This window comes from Saimiri boliviensis, chromosome 11 (genome assembly GCF_048565385.1).
Source record: "Saimiri boliviensis isolate mSaiBol1 chromosome 11, mSaiBol1.pri, whole genome shotgun sequence".
NCBI lineage: Eukaryota > Metazoa > Chordata > Mammalia > Primates > Cebidae > Saimiri > Saimiri boliviensis.
Genome location: NC_133459.1, coordinates 13438847 through 13461690, shown reverse-complemented (window position 1 = coordinate 13461690; position 22844 = coordinate 13438847). Strand labels below are relative to the sequence as shown.

At 47.7% G+C, this 22844-nt stretch overlaps 1 protein-coding gene across 2 annotated transcripts in view; it reads right to left on the bottom strand.

Annotated features, from left to right (window-relative positions):
• The window catches only part of KAZN (kazrin, periplakin interacting protein), a 1256655-nt gene that overhangs the window by 513787 nt on the left and 720024 nt on the right, over positions 1-22844 (bottom strand). For both annotated transcript variants that reach the window (XM_074380096.1, XM_074380098.1), the window contains exon 3: positions 9879-10125. In XM_074380096.1, the coding sequence (XP_074236197.1) occupies positions 9879-10125 (247 nt within the window). The remainder of the gene's footprint in view (positions 1-9878; positions 10126-22844) is intronic.

Below are 22844 nucleotides of genomic sequence, written 5' to 3'. Positions count from 1 at the left end.
ATGTGTGAAACTGTGTTCTAATCCCCCGTTCTTCTATTCACTAGCGGACTACTTTCCAGAGCTTGGAAAAGCAACTTAACCCTTCTAAGCTTCAATCTCTCCATCTGTAGAATGGAGGTGATAACAACATCCAACTCTCTGCAGTATGAAGGTAAGTTGAGAAAATGTTTGTCGAGGTCATCACAGGGTCTGGGAAAGCCTCAACAGACACTGGCAATTGCTCTTAATGCCTCCTCGTGTGATCCCAAAGTCTCTCTGCCTCCCCAGTTCTGATCCTGGAACATCCCTTTTGCTAAAAGTGAGTCAAAACCGTACTCATAAGCTCTGGGGTCCACTGCTCCCTTTCCCACAAAGGCAGGAAGATCAAGTCCTCTCTGAGATTCTCTTCAGTCCCAGCCCAGCAGTGAGGCAGAGAAAAGATTCTCACATTTGAACACAGCTCAGCACTAAGCTGTCCGCTTACCTCTGGCCAGACAGGAGTCTTTGCTGGCTACAGATTCTCCAGCAGTGACAGAGCACATTTTGTCCAGCAGAACTCTGAGGGTTGACGAAGAATGAGTTAGTGTCTGACATGCAAATCCTAATTATAACTGCCACAATGCCAACATTCGAACAATAATGGTTTCATGGGCAGTAATGGGAAAAATGATGCCAAGCTCCAGAGCATCCTGGTGGAGATGCCAGGTGGTCTCTGGAATCACGCTGGCTTGTGTTTGTACCCTGGCTCTGCCACTTGCTAGCTTGGTGTCCCTGGGCAGGTCATGTCACCCTTCTGTGCCTCAATTTTCTCATCTGTAAAATGACAAACACTGTACTTACCTCATAAGGTAGTCTAAAGGATTAGCTGAGGTATTACAGGTAAAGAATTTGAAACAGTGCTTGATATATGGTATGTAAACACCCAATTAAAATCATCTGTCATTAAATCAATGACCCATCCTCGCGATACCAGGTATAAAGTAGACCAAATTCCATACACCCCATAATTTAGTATTCACCCATCCATCCATCTATTCATGCAGCAAGCATTTACTGAGCTCTTATATTACGTACAAAGCACTGTTCTAGGTGCTGAGGATACAGTAAAATATAGACAAAACTCCCTGACCTCACAGAGCTGTCATTCCAGGACTAACAACTGAACTCTCCCCAACACTGCTGCATAAAAAGCACTTTGCAACCAGGGATAATTTTGACCTGAAGGGGACATTTGGCAACTTCTGGAGACCTTTTTCGTTGTCACAACTGGGGTGTGAAGGGTTCTACTGTCATCTAGTGGGTAGAGGCCAGGAATGCTGCTGAATATCCTACAACACGCAGGACAGTCCTCTGAGAACACAGAATTACCTGCTTCGCACGTCATTAGTGCTGAGGCTGAGAAACCCTAGCATGAAGGTATCTGTTTGAAGTTAATAGGTCCTTCGTTGGGCATGGCCTTGGGGTGCTGGAGGCTACTGAGGCCACAGAGAGAAAACTCAGGCAAGGACATGGGACAGATAGGAAATAAGGCTGCCATAAGATTCTGGCTTTGCCTGGACTCATCCTTCCCAAGAGAGATGAAACATACAAAGTCTAAGACACTGGAGGCTCCAAGTCCAGGATCAAAATAGTCCTTTTCATTAGTGATAAGTGGCCCCGGGGCTGCCAATCTTACACACAGAATCCAGGTCCCTCTTTGTCATTTGATGGCTAAGTGAGAGCCTGGCTACTCCCCTAACTCTCAAGCTTAATACTTTACCGTAAGGACCCAGGAACTACCCCCAGTCTAGGGAAACATTAATCAGGAGTAGAGACAAGCCTACAGCTCCCAGAACCTTCCTGATGGAATAAGCCAAAGGATGCTTCTGACTTTGGAAACAGGACAGGGAAAAGCATACACAGGTTTAAACAGCAGAGAGACCTGGTGGGTTTACATTCTCAGCTCAGTCATGTGGCAGTGGCGGGATCCTGGACGTCAAAGTGGAATGAATAAGAGCATGGACTCTAGAGCCAGAGCTTGGTCACTTAATGATCGTTGGCAAGTCATGTGTCAGCTCCGTGCCTCAGTTTCCCCTATGGAAAATGGGTACAAGAATGGTACCTGCCTGATAAGTCATTATGAAGAATGAATGCATTAATGAAATGCATTAACCCAGAAAATCACTTAGAACAATATCTGGCTTGGAGTGCACACTATGCCACAGTTTGCTATTATCACCATTGTCCTCATCACTGTGTCACCGCAAACAAGTGATCTGGTTTCTCTGAAACTCAGTTTCCTCTTTTGACAACTGAGCTCAGTGGAGAGGATGTGGAGAAATAGGAACGCTTTTACACTGTTGGTGGGAGTGTAAATTAGTTCAACCATTGTAGAAGACAGTGCGGTGATTCCTCCAGGATCTAGAACTGGAAATACCATTTGACCCAGCAATCCCATTACTGGGTATATACCCAAAGGGTTATAAATCATTCTATTACAAAGACGCATGCACATGTATGTTTATTGTGGCACTGTTTACAATAGCAAAGACCTGGAACCAATCCAAATGCCCATCAATGATAGACTGGATAAAGAAAATGTGGCACATATACACCATGGAATACTATGCAGCCATAAAAAGGATGAGTTCATGTCCTTTGCAGAGACATGGATAAAGCTGGAAACCATCATTCTCAGCAAACTTACATAAGAACAGAAAACGAAGTACTCCATGTTCTCACTCATAAGTGGGTGTTGAACAATGAGAACACATGGACACAGGGAGGGGAACATCACACACCGGGGTTTGTCAGGGGGTGGGGGGCTAGGGGAGGAATAGCAGGGGGTGGGGGGATAGGAGAAGGATAACATTAGGAGAAATACCTAATGTAGATGACAGGGTGATGAATGCAGCAAACCACCATGGCACGTGTATGCCTATGTAACACACCTGCACGTTCTGCACATGAGCCCCAGAACTTAGAGTATAATAATAAAAAAAAAAGAAAGAAAAAGAAGCATAATACAGTTGACCCTGAACAACACAGGTTCGAACTGTTCAGGTCCACTTGTATGTGAATTTTCTCCCACCTCTGCCACTCCTGAGACAGCGAGACCAACCCTTCTTCCTCCTCCTTCCCTTAACGTGAAGATGATAAGGATGAAGACCTTTAGGATGAACCGCTTCCACTTAATGAATAGCAAATATATTTTCTCTTCCTTATGATTTTCTTAATATTTTGTTTTCCCCAGATGACTTGATCAGGAGAATAAAATAATACATACGACAATATGAGTAAGTCAACTGCTTATGTTATCTGTCTGTGGTTTATGTTATGCTATGCTTACATCGTAAGGCTTTTGGTCAATAACAGGTTAGTAGGAGTTAACTGCTGGAGGAGTCAAAAGTTATACACAGATTTTCAACTGTGCTGCGTGGGGGCCAGCTCTAGCTGTCACCTCACTGGGCTCAGGATTCAGTAATGCATGTTACACACTCGCCAAGATAGTCGATGTGTTGTAAGTGCATGTTATCATTTATTAAAAAGTTTGACCATGTTATCGTTTATTAAAATGAAACCAGTTCTCATTTACTGCTACATTAAACTATTCACCTTGACCAAAGAGAAAAAAACTACATGCTTCAAGATGGTTCCAGAATCCCCAGCATTCTGTGGCATACCCAAAAGGTAAGTTCTCAGAATAATAATAATGAGGGATGCACAGATGAGTGGAGAATATGAGATTCTTTAAAAGGGTGCTCTGCTCTTAATGATTCATTACTTTACACAATCTGTCGGGCTGAGACAATATTGGGAACGGAAGGCCTTTACATCCCACAAAGGTACCACGGTGCTTGCTGTGGTGGAAGAGGACAGAGGAGATGGGAGCTGGGCAGGACCCCTCTTCTCCCCAACTTCTCTCTCCCCTCCAGCCTGACTGCACGCTGGAGAAGCGGCCTGAGGCCTTGGGGCTCTTTGCTTGCAGGACTGCCTGTTCCAAGCTCTGTCTGAGCTCCTGTGCTGAGGTCTCAATTCATCAAAGCAAAATGGCAGGGGCCTTTCAGAAGCCTGACCCAAGGGTCTGGCATGACCCAGTCAACAAAGCCAGCCAAATAAATTTAGCACCAAGGGTCTCGTACCACACAGCAGGCACCTGCTCAAACAGTTGTTCTTGCCAAAATCATTAAAACTACGTTGAGCTTCTTTCCTGTTTCCAGCAGCCTAGGATTCCAAGGGGTTTGGCAGGAATGCCTACAGAGCACCACCTCGCCTCCACCACTTAGATCGAGGTTGCATCAAACAAGAATGTTCTGGTAGTGTGCAACCATATGGGACAGGTGAGGGCATCCCTTTCCGGGATCTTCTTCCAGCTTCTCCACAACTGAGATGGGCCTGGCAGGGAAACTGGAGAGAGGCGGCGGGGGCCAGCGGAACTCTTTTTTTCTTTTTCTTTGAGACAGAGTCTCACTCTGTCGCCCAGGATGGAGTGCAGTGGCGTGATCTCAACTCACTGCAACCTCCGGCTCCTGGGTTCCAGCGATTCTCCTGCCTCAGCCTCCTGAGCAGCTGGGACTATAGGCACCTGCCACCACACCCCAGATTTTTGTATTTTCAGTAGAGACAGGGGTCCACCATGTTGGCCAGGATGGTCTCGATCTCCTGACCTTATGATCCACCCACCTTGGCCTCCCACAGTGCTGGGATTACAGGTGTGAGTCACCACGCCTGGCCAGCGGAACTCTTAGCGGTTATGAATCGTCAGGTACGATCTGCCCCTGTGGATGGCCACCCTATTGGCCTCGGGGAAGCTGTCTTTTCCTAAATGATTCTGCCTGAACCCACTATGCCTGCAATTCAGGACACCAAGGCAGTGCAATGACTGCTGGCGGTGACACTCCTACCATATCGTGTGCTATTCACTCTAATACGCAGCCCAGACACTGAGGCCTATCTCCATGTGCAACATCACTTAAAAACCCATTCCTGGGCTCAGCAGGCAGAATGAATTTTGCTCTTGCCTGATATATGGTGGGGTGTAAGAAGCCAGAGACCAATGTTCAGGCAAACCATTTAGGTATGGAAAGAACAGAGGGCTTCATGTTGATGTCACTGTCCTTATCTATACAGCCCAGGAATGAATATATAGATACATAATATGTAAAGAAAACACGCGGTGAATGTGGCCAGATCCCAAGCTTGACCTTCTGGGCTCCATATGACGTGCACGGTGAGCAGGCAAAGTTCCAGTGAGCTCTTGCCACCTGCCAAGCCCATCTGCTACAAACTCGCTGGCAGCCAGGAAGTCACACATTATAACCCTCTAGGATTCCTAAAAAGTGCCAGCAGTCTTCTTGAGGAATAACAGGGTAAAGGGAGGGAGAGGGCCTATCATTCCTTACCCTGGGAAGATACGTGATCAGGCTCCTGTCATATACAAGTCAGGTCAGTCCAGACTTCTGGGGTGCATCAAAGAAGTGTTGGAAAACCACTAAAAATCATGAGGCGCACGCTGGAAGCATGAAATTAACCAGAACCGGACACTTGATTTAAGAGGTCCTTTGAAGGCATTTTCCAAAGACAATGGAAAGACAGTAAATAATCCCCAATCGATAAGTAATTTCAACCACACTGTACTGATCTGTAACTAATCTCTTTGTGACCATGCATGATAATTTTCATGGAGAAGTCTGAATCCCCATCCGACGGCAGCCTACCAAGTTAGGAAAAGACACTCTCGATTTCAGCCCCTTGATCTGTCTGGGAAAGCAAGGCACAGGCTACTGGATGAGCCCCGTCACTCAGTGGCAAGCTACCAGAAGGCCCGAGACTCCCCAACATTTTGTTCCATCTTCTCTGCCATTTGAAAATTCTCTTTCTCCAAAAAGATCAAAGTCTACTTAGGAGAACGAGAGCAGAGGCAGAATGAATTGAGAAGGGGATGCCAAAAGACAGAACTTATTTTGCAAAATGACAGTGTCTAGCGTCTCCACAGACTACTCACACATTCAGTTCACTCCAAAGGTAATTTATACTTCACCAAAGAGTTTCCAGTGTTGTAGTCATGGTAGATGAGAGTTGTCAGACCTTAAGTAACAGCCTATTTTAATGCCTGGAGAGAAAAATACAACTTGCATGTACTTATGGACATGTACAAAGGTACAGGAAAATCACTCTCTCCTCCATCCCATTCTAACAAATGCAGTAGACAGGAAGTCCTCAAAACCAGAGAAAGATGCTATCAGCACGTTCACTTGCATAGGAGTACAAATACAATTATTTCTTAAAGAAAAAACTAAGGACAGTAGGCATATATCCTACTGGGCATTAAGTATTTTGTTAGATACAGTTAACACCTATTTGAATTGGCTACAACAGCACTTAATTGTTTTATTCTACACATAGCAAAGCAATCAATTGAATCTAATATTAGTCATTCATCAGATAAAACATTTTCAGAGAAACAAACTGCTATATTTTCCCCTCAAAAAACAGCTAGCATTTTAAACACATTTTCCCAGAGATGTTATGCTGAGGAAAACAGCTTAGAAATGTTACTTTAAACAAATCCCTTCTCTGGCTACCAACAAGACGTATTGGAACAAACGCTTGGCTCTGTTCCTTCCAAGCCTCCTTCTGTCCACCTGTCAAAGGCTGTTGTGACCCCACCAACCCAAAAGGCAGCCTCTGGCGCTGTGAAATGTGCCACCCTGCACGGACACCCTCTGCACTGTCTGCCAGCATTCTCATTAAGGATTATCCAACTCACTTGCAGCAGGGAGAGACAAGATGGGCTGGCTGCCAGGAGTTCCTTCAACACAGATTCCGAAAGAATATCCTCCGAAGTGCCGAAAGCCCAGATTTTCAGCAGTTCACTTTCTAGCTTCTGTTACATAGCAACCATGCCAGCTCACAGGGGGTACCAACCAAGTTAATATTTTGTTTAAATGATATACTGCATTAACCCTCTAGGAAAGCCCAAGGTTTCTTCATCCAAAGGGGACCCCAACCTACCTTCTGCCAGTTGTCATCCCTGGAACAAAACATCCAATGATGGATGGATGAGCTTGCCTCATTCATTTTTAAAAAAGAATTTAAAAACCACAAAAAACATTTGAAAATGAATCTAATAATCTCTTGGCAGAGGAAGCAAAAGGTGACTCTTTCCCATAACCATTTGTACAAATATTATTAAAGGTACATTAGCATGCATTTAATAGGTACATAATGCCCTTTAGTTAAAAGATGACTTACACTGTTGCATTTTGAAAGATACTCATTTCATTCAAAATCTTGATTTGAAAACTCATGCCTCAATAGCACTGAAATACTCTAAAGGGTCTGGACCCTTGAGTTGCATCAACACAGACCAAATGAAAACACAAGACTAATTAGGAAGAACAGCTAGAAGCCAGGAGGAGCTGAGCCTCTGGGAGCCTCCCTGGAGGTGGAACCCCATCAACCGCACTTTAAAATTAACTTGTGACAACTCAAAGCTTCTTTTTAGGATAATGAAAGCAATGGCAAAAGAAACTACCGGACCACCTCTGCAGAGGGTTTCTGTGCTAGCCACAGGCCCTGAGAAAAAGAAAAACCAAAACAACTCCCTCCCCTCCATAAAAAAAAAAAAAAAAAAAAAAAAAAAAAATCCCCAGAACTTGTATCATGTACTATTGCAATGGACAAGTAAATGACACCCCACTGAACTTCTATGGGGGGCTTGTTTTCTTTTCAACCATCACATCTGTTTAAATGAACATCAATTTAGACAGTTATGCAGCCGACAATCAAGTAGAGTTTAAACCATTTAAACCTTTTATTTTCTGATTATAAAATCACGAAGTGCCCCTAGTAAAGATTTTGAGAAACGTCAACATACAAAGAAGAAAAATCCAGACCACCCTTCATTCCACCACCCACAGACAGCCACTGACACGGGCAGGCACGGTCCTGAGAGCAGACCGGAGCTGCTGGTAGGTTCTTAGGACCATGTGTTTTTAAAGACAGCAAGAGATCCAAAAGCCATTTTCATTGCCACAGCCTTGTGCATTTGTGCAGGAAAAAAGAGCAAGGAAGTAGCCCCCTGTCGCTCTGCTACAACAATTTGACCAACCTCGAGTATCTCAGTTTCCAAGTTGAGCGTGTGTACATCATCACTGTGTCGACTTCCTTAGCATGCCCGGTCTACAACTAGACCCAGGACTCAGATAAAAAGCCACGTAACTTTTCCTTGGCTGAGAAAGGGGCAGACGGTGGGAAATAAACGAGCATTGTTCAGTGTCCTTTACGATACAGCTTTCAATTCTTAGCAAAATGCCAGTTCTTAGCTGTTACCTTAATGTTAGCAGAGCCTCTGGCTATAAAAAGTGAAGCATTACCTTGCAGTCTGCCTTTCTCTCTCTCTCTCTTTTTTTTTTTTTTTTTTTTTTTTTTTGCACAGGTTCCAGTGGAGAATGTTCTTTCACACACAATGACATTGCAAGGGATAAATGACAAGAATAACCACAAGTCACGCTTGCAGCAAACACTAGGACCACAACACCTTCTTACCATTACGTCATGGCTACTTCCTTATCAAAGTACTCCCCCCAGTTCCTAAGACTTCCGACAGGCTCCAGGAATACCAAGTTAAGATCTGACTTGGAATTCGACATACAGCTGCACGTGTGCAGCCTTTGCATCTCACATCAAAGAAAGCACACCTTCCCAGGAAGACAAGGTGCAAACAGAGACTGATGGAGAGAACCAGATTCTTAGGAAAACAGACTCTCTCAATACTCAGGAGATGCTCTCGAAACGACAACAGAACCAGAAAATCATTTTGAGCCACTGAGCAATTGGTAGCTTGCACTTCATCAAGTGACATATTTATACAAGTGGCCCTCATGGACTGGAGATTTTTTTCTGTCCTGTTCTGGATTCCAGCAGTTTAATTTGCAATTCAAATGATATATTAATAACCAGTGATACTGTTTCTTAAAGGGCAGTTAGGCAAAAAGAAAAAAAATACCCCAAAGCCTGCTTACCCTTTTACTTTCTAAGTCACAGAAACCAAACTACATTTTAGGGACGCCTCAACCGCCTTTATGTCTTGCAGGGGGCTTCAGCGCTTAATCTCTGTCAATGTGAACACAAACCAACCAACCTTCTTTTTCTCCCTCTAAACTGCAAAGAGTCCCTTCAAACAGGGGCTCCCTGCAGCCCACTACCCTAAACCTTCATTGCTCTACCGCTCAGCCTTTGGGGTTACAATATCCCCCCCCTCCCCGGGAAAGCGCTCTAGGTGTTTATATTTGCTGGAAATTTAAACTCCCTGCTGAGCTGAGCATCTACTATTGCATCCATAGATCCCAATGCTTGCGAGACCTCAAATGGGAAGAAAATAAAGTCCAGATGCAATTGAGCCAAGGGATTTGGCATCGGCGGAGAAAAGTGCACAGCAGTTCAATTCTCTATCCCAACCACGGAGGCAGAGCCCGGAGCGCTCTCCGGGAAAGACTCATTCCAAAGGAAGGAGCCTTCGGAAGTGGGGGACAACTGTGCCATTCGCCCCAGCGGGGGGTGGGGGGAAAGGCCCCGCCATGAAAAGTTTGCCACGGAGCTGGGGGCTGGTGCCATGGAAAGGGCACTCTCTGCTGCCGGAAGGGACCCGCCAGCTGCGCCTCTCTGGGGCTGGCCGGGGCCGGTGTGACCCTGTGACCGTGTGACCCCGTGCACGCTGCGCCCGGGTTTTCGTGAATGACAGCAGCCTGCAACTCCCAGCCGGGGAGCCGCGGTGGCCGCCGCCGGGCGGAAAGGGTTATCTGCCACAATGCAAAGCCATTCCGCCCCGGGCGTGGAGGATCCCGCGTCCCCGGCCACCTCCGGGGCCCGGCGTGCTCGCTCGCCCTCCTCCGCCCCGGGCGCCGGGGCGATCCTACCTTGCGCTCCGAGCTGGGGGTTCTCCATGTTCGTCGCTGCCGAGTCCGCCGCCGCCGCCGAGGCGCTGGCCGCGGCTCCCGGGCCCGGGCCGGGGCCGCCGCCGCCGCCGCTCAGTTCCGCCAGTCTCCGGTTGGTGGCCGTGAGTTCGGCTCGCAGGTTGGTCACCTCCTGGCTGGCCGACTGGACCGCCCCATCGATGCGGAGCGCGAGCTGCTTATTGTCTTCCATCATGCTCAGGATTTTGGCCTGGGGGCGAGAGAGGTGACAAAGAGCTGCATGATGCGCGGGGGGGCGCGCGGCCGGGCACCCCCGGCTCTACCTGTTGGGTCCCCCGCGGCCCGGCTCGCCCGCGCCCCGACCCCCAGGCACCGGCAGCGCCGGCTCCTCCGGCGCAGGAATGACAGCGGCGCCTCCAGCCCGAGCCGCGGCGGTGGCGAGGCGGCGGGGGGAGGAGGAGGAGGAGAAAAAGGAGGAGGAGAAGGAGGAGGAGGAGCAGCGATCGCCGAGACCCCGGCGGGCGGGCGCCGAGAGCTGCTCGGAGGACACCGCGCGCCGCCAGGCACTCTTTAAATGGAGCCTACCATTCGCCGCCCGCTCGGGAGGGGGCCTGGGTCGGCGGCCCGGGACACCCTCGGCCTCCCGCGCCCCCCTCCTTCGGAGACACACCCCCCGGGGGGCGGGAGCGGCGGGCGGCTGCCGGGAGGGGGCTCAGGTGGCGCCCCTGGCGTGGGGCGGGGGGTCGCCTGGACCGAGGCCGGCCCTCCGTCCCCTCCCTGGAGCGGTGGGGCAGCCCCCGCCCTGGAGAACCGGTGCCCCGCGCGGTGCTAGGGTCGGGGAGGCGCTGGGTGCTCGGAAGAGAGGGTGCTTGGAGAGGGGGCCTCACAGGGGGGCAGGGGTGGGTCTCCTGGGGAGGGGGCGGCTGGAGCCAGCTCAGGAGTGGAGTTCGCGCTCCGCCGGTCCCTTAAACTGCGAGTACGAAATGCTCAGAGGGGAGCCGAGCGGGTGCCCCGCGTGCTTCTCACTCTCCACCCCCCCACCCACCGGCCGCCCAGACCTGCGCTGCCCACCCTCGGAGGGAGCGCCCACCTTCCTCGGCGTGGGCCGCCCGGGCTCCCGCCTCCTCACAGCCCGAGCCCTGCGTGTGCGCCCAGGCGGAGGGGCAGCCGTAGCCAGCGCCTAAGCTTCTTAGCTGGGCTGAATATTGGCGGGGACAGAGACGAGGCTGGGTGATAAGGAATGCGTCAATGGGGCCTCTTCCCTTCCTTCTGCTGGGAACAGAAGAGTTGAGCCCTGCTGCCTCAGTTTACCCTTCCCGTCTTCCCAGAAGAACTGAGGTAACCTGACGTTGATAAGCCCTTTCCAGCTCCTCTTTCTCTCCCAGGGCACAGGCTTTGCATTTTTCACTGGGGCCCTGGATTCCAGCCACCAGACCTTGTTACCATAGCAAGCTTCATTCCATGCAAATAGGACAAGTTAAAACAGCCAGCAACCCTCTGGTCAACAGGGCACCACCATTCCAGCTCAGTCAACCTCCGGAGAGCAGCAAAGAGCAGACTGCAGAAGCCAGTGGGGTGCTGCAGGGGACAGTGAGGCTGCCCACCCTTCGGGTTCTTATCGGAACCCCTTAAGAACCAAGCAAAAACTGCGTGCAGTTTTTAATACGCATTCTTATCCCTAGTGAGTGAGGATTATTATTCCCATTTTAGGGATAAGGAAACTGAGGCTCTGCACAGGGTTAAACAATTTACTTAAAGAGGCCCGTGGAAACCAGGTGACACCGGGACTGGAAGAAAGTAATCATCTGATTGCAAGTTCCTCCCGCTGCGCCTTCAGGAGACCTTGGATGATAAATTTCTCCCCCCCCACCCTTTTCTGTGGAATCATAAAAACAGCCTTGCTCCATTCCCCTGTGACTACTAACAAGCTTTTGCAAGAGGGCAGGACTGGATGGTGGAGCATGTGGCAGGAAGACGCGATTCTTCACTCTGTCCATTCTGCTCAGCTAATGGGTCAGGGTGGGGATTGAACCCTGACCTTAGCGTCATTAGCACAACTTCTGACCAACTGGACCAACCACGGCATTTAGAACTGCTTAGGGTATCTGCAAACCAGGATTCAGTTATTTGCAGTCTTTCAGTTGCGTTATGGAGGGAGCATCAAAACTACAGAACTTTGTGGGTCTTCAGAAGGGGAATGCCGGAGTGCAGCCATTGTGGAACACATATTAGCAGTTCCTTGAAAAGTTAAACATAAGATTACCCTATGACCCAGCAAATCCACTCCTAGGTATATGGTGAAAACAAATACCCAAGCAAATACGTGAATGTTCATAGCACACTATTCATTACTAACCAGAAAGCAGAAACGACCCAAATGTCCATCAGCAGATGACTGGATGGGCCGTGCGCAGTGGTTCACACCTGTAATCCCAGCACTTTGGGAGGCTGAGGTCAGGAGTTTGAGACCAGCCTGACCAACATGGTGAAACCCCATCTCTACTAAAAACACAAAAATTAGCCAGGCATAGTGGTGAGTGCCTATAATCCCAGCTACTCAGGAGGCGGAGGCAGGAGTATTGCTTGCACCTGGGAAGCAGAGGTTGTTGCAGTGGGCCAAGATCGTACTATTGCATTCCAGCCTGGGCAACAGAATGAGACTCTTTCTTTCTAAAAAAAACAAAAACAAAAACGAAAACAAACAGGTGACAGGATGAACAAATTGCAGTACACAGTGGAATATTATTCAGCCATGAAAAGGAAAGTAAAAGTACTGGTACATGCTACTGCTACATGGATGAAGCTCCAAATCATTATGCTAGGTCAAAGAAACCTGACACAGAAGGTCACGTGATGATTCCATTTATACGAAATATCCAAAATATGTAACTCTGTAGAAACAGGAAGCATATCAGTGTTTGTCAGGGGCTGTGGGGAGGGAGGAATGGGGAGTAGCTGTTTAATAGGTACCGGGTGTTACTTTGTGCTGATTGATGAAAATGTTTTAGAACTACACAGTTTTGTGGTGGCACAACACGTTGAATGTACTGAGTGCCATTGAATTGTTCACTTTAAAGTGCTTAATTTCATGTTATGTAAATTTTACCTCAATCAAAAAGTCATCATACATGCAAATACACAAAAAGCGGGGAGGGGAATGTTCTGGAACTAGGACTTCTGAGCAAATGGTTAAGAGTAGCTCTATTTAGAGGGCTGTGTGTGTGTGTGTGTGTGTGTGTGTGTGTGTGTGTGTGGTGGGCTCACACCTCTGGTATAGCACTCACCAGAAGAAACAGTAACTTATCTGTTTACATGTCTCTCTCCCACTTCACTGGGAACTTGTGGGTGGGGGAAGGAGGGTAATCCGGTTTTTTGTGTCGTTCATCTTTGCATCCTTGCCACCGTATCCCATAGTGTTCTATAAATGAACGTGTGTGAGTGTGTTTGTGTAGTAAACAAACTGACCCAGTGTTACTCATTGTGCTCTTCAGTGAGATTATTCCCACACGCCGGAATCTTAAAATCGAAACAAAACAAAATGAAAATCTAACAAGGCGAAAAGAAAAGACTCATTCCCTGAGCCCCTTCTCATGCCTCTCTCTTTGAGGTTTCAAGAAGCTTGCTTTAGACACTCCTGGGGTGCCTCCTAGGATATTGTGAATTTCATTTTTTGAGAGTTTTTCCCTAACATGAAAAAAGGGGCTTTCTCCAGTCGTGTGTCCTTATGTTCACCCATTCACCCACACACCAAAGGCCCAGAACTTAGAAAGTCTGCAATCAATTAGCCTCTGCGGGTCCATTTGATTTAAACCAAAAAGGTCTACCTTTCTTTCTTTTTTTTTTTTTTTCCTTTAAGTTGGAGTCTTGCTCTGTCACCAAGGCTGGAGGGCAGTGGCACCATCTCAGCTCAGTGCAACCTCTGCCTCCCAGGTTCAAGTGAGTCTCTGCTTCAGCTTCCTGAGTAGTTGGGATTACAGGCATGCGCCACCGCGCCCAGCTAATTTTTTTGTAATTAGCCCACCACCATGTCTCACTGGTATTTTGTATTTTTAGTAGAGACTGGATTTCACCATGTTGGCCAGGTTGGTCTCAAATACCTGACCTCAAGCAATCCGCTCACCTCAGCCTCCCAAGGTGCTGGGATTATAGGCGTGAGCCACCAAGCCCAGCCAGGTCTACCTTTCTTATCCCCAACCTCCAGCACCGCTCCTCCAGAGGTGACCTCAAGGCACAAATCAGTTACTATGTTTACCTTTTCTTTTCTTTTCTTTCCTTTCTTTTTTTTTTTTTTTCCTTTCAGATGGAGCCTCACTCTGTCGCCCAGGCTGGAGTGCAGTGGCACCATCTTGGCTCGCTGCAACCTCCGCTTCCCAGGTTCAGGCAATTCTCCTTCCTCATCCTCCTGAGTAGCTGGGATTACAGGCACGTGCCACCACCCCCAGCTAAGTTTTGTATTTTTAAGTAGAGACAGGGTTTCACCATGTTAGGCTGGTCTCAAACTCCTGACCTCATGATCCACCTGCCTCGGCCTCCCAAAATGCTGGGATTACAGGTGTGAGCCACCGCACCCGGCCAGGTCTACCTTTCTTATCCCCATCCTCCACCACCGCTCCTCCGGAGGTGATCTCAAGGAACAAAGCACTATGTTTACCTTTTCGAGGAACTGCTAATATGTTCCCACAATGGCTGCACCACAGGATCCCCCTTTTGAAGACCCACAAATTCCTGTAGTTTTGATGCTCCCTCCATAACGTAACTGCAAAGAACTAAATCCTGGTTTGCAGATACCCTAAGCAGTTCTAAGTGCCTTGTTTGGTCCAGCTGGTCAGCCGAATCTGTGTCCCCTCCCACTAGCTTAACACCCCCTGCAAGCCCATTGGCCTGTCTGGGGTGCTGAGAGGTATTTACGATCCATGTCATTGGACACACCTGAAAACTGTTGAGGGCGGGGGGTCTGTCATCCATAGCGCTCTGTCTATGGGATCCACAGCTGTGCGATTTTGACAGTACTGTGGGTTCTGTTTCAGGGCTCTTCCTTTTGCATGTTCATAAACTAGTCCCACTCTCATGCCACAGCAAGCTGCTATTAAAAATCAAGACAGAAAATGGGTCCACTTTATAGGGACTTGCTGTCATTTTCCCACTATCACTGCTGCTGTCACTCCCAACCAGCCCACCCCCACCCAAGGCCCAGGCATCGGCCCATATGCGGTCACCAGCCTCCACCTACGTTGCCCCATCTTTCTAAGCAGAATGAGCCAACTATGCCCTGCGTGTATGTCGCCCATCGGAGCTTGCCCGGGCATTTAGGAAAGTCTGCAGAACCAACTTCCCTCTAGCTCAGAGAAAGGAAATTCCTATCAAGAATCAAGGCTAAGGGCCCGACCATTGCTGACAGCTCAGCTATAGGCCCCTCTCTTTTCCCAGAAATAAACTGACCTTATAATATAACGTCCAGACTGGGATGCGGCTGAGAGCAAAAGACGGCGCTATGAGTAGCTGCATTAAGCCGAAACCAGCGGCAGACACGGGAACTGTCCCAGGAAACCCAGTATATATGGCTGCCCTACTCTACGATTGAATGACGCTCTGTGGTCCCGGAAGGCAATGGGGATTGTCTACTCTAGTGCCCTCTTTATTTACAGACAGAGAAAGAGACACCCCAGATTTAGAATGAACCATGCAGCTTTGTCAGCGAAGGAGCTGGGAAGAATTAAACCAAGGTCTTTAGAAAATGGTCCATCTCTCCACTGCCGCGTGTATGACGCGGCACTTCCTCAGTCATAGGCGAAGGGCGAACCCACAGCCTTGCAGAACCTGGCTGCTGAGTTCTACTGCGCCCCTTGCTCACCACTCTCTTGCCACTGAATTGTTTCTGAACCCAGGGTCTTTGCCTTTTCCCTTGCCTCTCCCTGGAACATTCTCCCCCTGGCTGTCTGCATCTGATTCCTTTTCCTCCCTCAGACTTAACCTTCATCATTCACTTATTTCATAGCCTATGTCACCATTGGTAATTGTTTTGTTTATTTATCTGCAAATTTGAAGTATAGACTGAAGGATCTGAGAGATAAGTCACCAAGAGTTTGGCTCACTGGGGTCTTTAAACTCCTCTGGTTTCCAAGATAATCCTGCTAATAAGCATTCGTCTTTGTCCTGGATTCCATGGAATTCCCAAGAATAAATGCCCTTTTCTTGAACTAATTTGATTATTTCTACTGCACGCAGTGAAATGCCCTAGCTAAAAGTACACCATCCCTCCACTGCCTGACCCCAACCAGCCAGTCGGTGAGCCTCAGGAAGGCAGGGTTTGTATCCCGTTCTGCTTTCTGCTCTCCCTGTCCGGTACTCGATAGATGCTTCTCCAAAGCGTTTGTGGTTGATTGAACAAATTCATCTTCCTCATCCCCTACAAATTCATATCCACAAATATTCTTGCTACTCTCATTAAAAAGCTTCTCATATTCAGTCTTCTCCAGGAATTCTAGTCACATCTTAATTTTGCAAAGCACTTTCACAGCTCTGTTCTTATTCTTGCAGCAACTCCATTGGATAGAGAAGGTACTGGAATGCGCACATGGCAGATGAAGACACTGAAGTTGAGAGATCTGTCCATGCAAGACCAGAGGCAGCATTCACGTGCTCCTCCGAGTAAGGTTGAGTGATAAATTGTGGATTCCAGGAATCCATACATGGGGCAAGGTGGAACGGGGAAAGGCTGAAAGAGAATCCAGTGGGTGATGATCTTGACCCTGGGCTCAGCGCCCTGAGAAACTCTCATGCTTCTTCGGGTTGGCACGTGGCTGCTTGAAGGAGCCAGAGAGACCTCCACGGATTGGTCCTGCTCCCTGCAGCCAGTGTTAAATGCCAGTTCCTACAAACGATGTCCTTCCTAGGCTCTGCGCCACAAGCCCCTGGACTTCAGGCCAGCCCAGTGTTTCTCAGAGCAAAGATGAAGACCACCTGACATGGACTCCTCAGAAGCTGCTTGTGAAAATGCAGAAGCCCAGGCCCCACTCCTGACCAAGCAGAATCCCTGGGGTGCTGCTCAGTATCTCCATATCTGCATTTACAACAAGCTGCCCGGGAGAACGTGACGTGTAACGAAGTTGGAGACTCACCGCTCCAGACACCCAGATGCCCAGAAAGCACCAAGCACAAGTGTGAAATATGTCCATGCCAGGGGCCTTTGCAGCCTCAGGAGTGGCTGTGATGGCTCCCTGTTCTCTGTTTTCTGGACCACATCTGTCCTGTGTTCCCCCACTTGTCCCCCTCCAAGAGAGAGTCCTTAGGGAGTTGCCTTCCCTCTCCGCAGACAGACGCTCTGTTTATTCCAATTGTCGCTTGTGAATCCTGGACAATCTAGGAGATGGATCTCTTGTACATTTACATGGTTTACTTTGGCTGAGTGGATTTTAACATGTGCTCTGGGGAAAAAGGCAACAGATCTCCAGACAGGAGCGGCCAGAGCTCAGGGCTGTGAGTGAGAGGACCGGGAGCAGGGGGCAGAGCCGTGGAGAAGAGTGTGCAGGTGGTGGAACCCCAAGAGCTATCCTCCACCTATTCATCCCCCTCATAACCACAGTTATGAAATGAAAGGATGGAGAAGAAAAGATATCAGGAGGAAAAAACAGGGGAGAGGGATGTGGGCTGAAGGAGACAGCCTGCAGCTATAAGATGGAAATGTACGCATTCAGTGTTGATTAAACACACACACACACACGGCTGCACACACACACACACACACACACACATACACACACACACCAGTATACATCAGTGTGGACACAGAGCAGAGTTATTAGTGTAAAGAATGACAGGCTCAGGCCGGGTGCGGTGGCTCAAGCCTGTAATCTTGGATTACAGGGTGGATCACGAGGTCAAGAGATCGAGACCATCCTGGTCAACAAGGTGAAACCCCGTCTCTACTAAAAATAAAAAAAATTAGCTGGGCATGGTGGTGCGTGCCTGTAATCCCAGCTACTCAGGAGGCTGAGGCAGAAGAATTGCCTGAATCCAGGAGGCAGAGGTTGCGGTGAGCCGAGATCGCGCCATTGCACTCCAGCCTGGGTAACAAGAGCGAAACTCCGTCTCAAAAAAAAAAAAAAAAAAAAAAAAAAAGAATGACAGGCTCTTCCTGTCTCCCCAAGCAATCTCTCATCTAAAGCTGGGAAAGTCGGTCAGGCGTATCCCTTCTGTGTATGTATTCAACCAACTCAGTTCCTTCTGTGGATTTTGCATTTGCAAACAGTCCTTTAATAATCACTTCTAATTCAGAAGCTCCTAGGTATGAAATCGATAAATGTTAATAGACATTCTAACCACAGACTTAAACACGTAAGCATATATACTTAAAGTCTCTATTCCTTGGTTGAAATGCAAGTGCTTTTTTTCACCTCCTTGAGGTGAAAAGGTTTCTACTTTTTGGTTTTTTTTTTCTTTGTGTGTGTGTTTTTTTGATGCTCTGCTTCGTTCCCTGGTCAGGGGCTTATAAGAGAATCTGCGAGCTAGCCTGGGTTCTGGGCTCTGTCACAGTCTCTGTGAGTGGCAGTGAGCAACAGCCATGGCCAAGCAAAATACAAAACCCAGAGACAAATATTTCCACCCTCAGAGAAACGTCAGTGCACCTCCAAAGACCTGGTTTGAGTCGGGGGCATCTTGCCCAACCTCTTGCCCTCTTGTGCTGTGGCTACGTCCACGGGAGTGGACGCTATTTTATTTTCCAGTAACTCAGAACAATTCTGAGCGGTTCCCCTAACAAAGCTAAAGAGGACAGGGTCCAATGTTCTAGCCACTTGCACAGTCTAAATCTGCTTTATTTTCCCATTTTAGCGAAGGCGCCCCCTCTACAGCCTCCTGGCAGGGGGATGTTAGCTGAGGTCATTAGTGGTCTCATCCCTCCTCTGGTGGGGGAGGGGGAGCTCCGATGCACGGGTTCTAGAGTTAGGCACGGGTTTAAGTCCAGCCCTGCCACGTACTACTCTGAGACACTTGATCAGTGCCTTACTGTCTCTGAGCCTCGAGTTCCGCATTGGGAAAACGGGACTAATATCACTGCTGATTTCATAGACTTGTTAAGAGAGACGACGCATTGTAAACCATCTGGCAGAGTGCCTGATGCCTAGAAAGAACTTAATAGATGTTATCGATGATGGAGATGATGCTGGTGGCGGTGAAGACCGTGGCCGTGATTGTTGCGATGGTAGCTCTCACTCTTTGGGCATCCACTGTGTTCTGCCACTTTGCTCACCTGCTTATTTCTACTAACTCAGGCTGAATCTTCACATCACTGAGGTCACCGTCAGGAAAAAACTTAGGCTCAGAGGGTTTGCTCACCCTCACCTAGCTAAAAGGTAGAATAACCAGATTCACATCTAAGTATGCCCAATCTTTTTTTTTTTTTTTTTTTGAGACAGAGTCTTGCTCCGTCACCAGGCTGGAGTGCAGTGGCACAATCTCAGCTTACTGCAACCTCCACCTCCTGGGTTCAAGTGATTCTCTTGCCTCAGCCTCCTGAGTAGCTGGGACTACAGGTGTGTGCCACCGTGCCCAGCTAATTTTTGTATTTCTAGTAGAGATGAGGTTTCACCATGTTGGCTAGGATGGTCTTGATCTCTTGACCTCGTGATCCGCTGGCCTTGACTTTCCAAAGTGCTGGGATTACAGGCGTGAGCCACTGTGCCCGGCCCCTAGGTATGCCTAATTCTAAGGTTTCCATCTTTTCTTTCTTTCTTGATGCCCCCTCTAATACGTGAAGTCATCCCTGTACTCGCTGATGCAGTGAGAGACCTTGTGTGTCCCTTCCAACCTAATCCCCTTCACTCTCTGCAAAAGGCTGGGATCTGAGGCGGGAGGGAGCTGCTCCTTTGTGGCTGATGCCTTTGTTATTCCAGGCCCTGGGGACCCATTTGGTAAATGAGTTCTTTTGGCTCATAAAATGGTACCCCAGTGGGTTTGAAATACTTAACGGACCTGCCCTAAATGGGTAATTTATTTTTTTTTTTCTCACTGGTAGTGTTATTATTCCTGTGATCTCTATTCTATGAAAGTTGTTTTTGATGCTTTCTTGGAGGGTATGAGGCTATTTTTAAACAGAGGGGCATTCGATTTGGAGAGGAGCTGAGTTTCACAAGATGGGGGTCCTCAGGATGCCTTTATTGCCCTATTTTGCTTTTTCACATTTATTTAACTAAGTGATATCTTCAGGAGGAGAGTTTTCCATTCATTTCTACTCAGGCCCCTCTCTTTTCCCAGATTTTATGAACTTCTGCTTCTGTGAGTTCATTTCTTTCTACTCCTAGGATGCTTTACTCACCAAATAAGTCCTCTTCACCTATGAAAAGTACTTTCTCCCCTGAAAATATCACAAAGAACAGTATGAGCCCCCATTAAAGGCCACAGCAGAAACATTACATTAGGTACCACAACACCAGAGGAATTAAGGCCCTAACATCCCTTGATGATGTATTGCACAGGGGTCTCAGATCTGGCGAGGTACACCATCTTTCTTTGGGAATTGGAAGTAGCAGTAGTGGAAAGGGGCATTAGATCTTGTCCTTTGAGCCAATACTAAATTATTCCAGAACCAAAGAGCCCTGGGAAAAATATGTATTTTCCAAATGGTATCCAGTGTTCCTGGATACCCCGTGTGTGCCATGAAGGGCTGTACCTGCAGCCATCTGCCCTCATATCCAGCACTCTCCATCCAGTTGTACGTGTAATTGGAAGAGAGAGATTTTTCAATGGCCCACTCATTAGGATAATGTGTCTATAGCCAGCAAGGTGCAATGTTGCCATATTTATCTTTCTTTTTCTTTTTTTTATTGCATTTTTGGTTTTGGGGTACATGTGAAGAACATGCAAGATTGTTGCATAGGTACACACATGGCAGTGTGATTTGCTGCCTTCCTCCCCTTCACGTAATCTGGCATTTCTCCCCATGCTATCTCTCCCCAACTCCCCACCCCCCACCTTCCCTCCCCCATTTCCCCCCAACAGATCCTAGTGCGTAGTGCTCCCCTCCCTGTGTCCATGTGTTCTCATTGTTCAACACCCACCTATGAATGAAAACATGTGGTGTTTGATTTTCTGCTCTTGTGTCAGTTTGCTAAGAATGATGGTTTCCAGGTTCATCCATGTCCCTACAAAGGATACAAACTCATCATTTTTGATGGCTGCATAATATTCCATGGTGTATATGTACCACATTTTCCCTGTCCAGTCTATCATCGATGGGCATTTGGGTTGGTTCCAGGTCTTTGCTATTGTAAACAGTGCTGCAATGAACATCCATGTGCATGTGTCCTTATAGTAGAATGATTTATAATCCTTTGGATATATACCCAGTAATGGGATTGCTGGGTCAAATGGAATTTCTATTTCTAGGTCGTTAAGGAATCATCACACTGTCTTCCACAATGGTTGAACTAATTTACACTCCCACCAACAGTGTAAGAGTGTTCCTATTTCTCCACATCCTCTCCAGCATCTGTTGTCTCCAAATTTTTTAATGATCGCATGAGATGGTATCTCAATGTAGTTTTGATTTGCATTTCTTTAATGATCAGTGATGATGAGCATTTTTTCATGTGTTTGTTGGCCTCTTGTATGTCTTCTTTTGTAAAGTGTCTATTCATATCCTTCACCCACTTTGCCATATTTATCTTAATTGCCTGCCCATTTATTATTATTTTTTAATCTGCTTTGTTTTATGCTGGGAAGATGTAGAACAATTTTTGATCTCCTATTTGGAACTCCAAGGCCACATTATTAGGTGTCTCTGTAGTGCAAGAGGGAGCCGTGTTGCTCGTGGCCATGTTGGCTATTTTGCTTTTGGTCACATCCTCAGCCATCTTGGTAGGAAGATAGATTGTAAGTACTCTGACAGCTTCACCCAGGGCTTTGGGAAGTCATAGGTGATGTCCGTATAGACATAGTTTACTATAAAAGCCATTATGCATGCTAGTCAAGCCAGGTGCCAATGAATTTCCTTTTGAGAAACAAACAAGTAGATTTGGTTTCGAAGCGGGCAGGTTGGGAGGTAAAATCAAGCACCAAGGAGAGAAGCTCATGTTTGCTCTCCCCTTGCCTGCTCTCGTGTTCTGCACCCGTGCCCACAGCCCCAAACCCTCCTCCAGTACTGGCTCCACGACCAGCTCCTCAAAACACTGGGACCACAAGTGCAAGAACGTACCTGTCCAGTCTCTGAAACAGCTGTCCTGTATTCAAGAGATGAAACTGACCAGAAGAAAAGCAACTGAACTTTATTCTTCCCCTGCCAGCGAGGAACCCTGAGGGAGTCTTGCAGAAAGCCAGATTATAACACTAGGAGTCTGATAGCTTCTAGGCAGCTTTGGGGAAGAAAAGAAAGACAGATCCAGGTTCTGTTCCTGTCATTCATTAGGAGGCATCAAACCAAAGCGTCTGCTTCAATGTCTCTCAAAAGAACAACTGGCTAGCTCATGAGCACCTTTGTGCAAATTAGAAAAATATTTGCCCCTTCTCCTGGGCAAACGGAGCCCTGCTGGAGGGCACAGACTCAGGGAAAGGAGCTCTGTCACTCAGGTGTGTCAGTCCCCTTCGGAAGCTAAGCAGGAAGTGATCATACGTATCACGGACCAGTGGGATTTTCACCTTCCTCGCTCAGACAGTATCCAGGTTCTATTTTCAAGGTATTTTTGTTGTTAGCATTTTAATTCAAAGTAACACGTACCTTCACAAATCTATGTATGCCTTTATATGAAGAACACTGAATGAAGCTATTTTACATTACATTTTAGCAACTGTATGAATCTTTTCTTTCTTGAAGTTGTCTCAACTACCCAAGAAGAGGCTCAGTGAGCCGGGAGATTCAAAATCCAGCTCTGCTTGAAAGTGCTTTCGGGAGGGGTGATTTGAGAATGAGAAGAGACAATGATTCCGGTGGGTTCTTACACCAGACCCAGTGCTAAGTACTTAATGACAACCCTACAA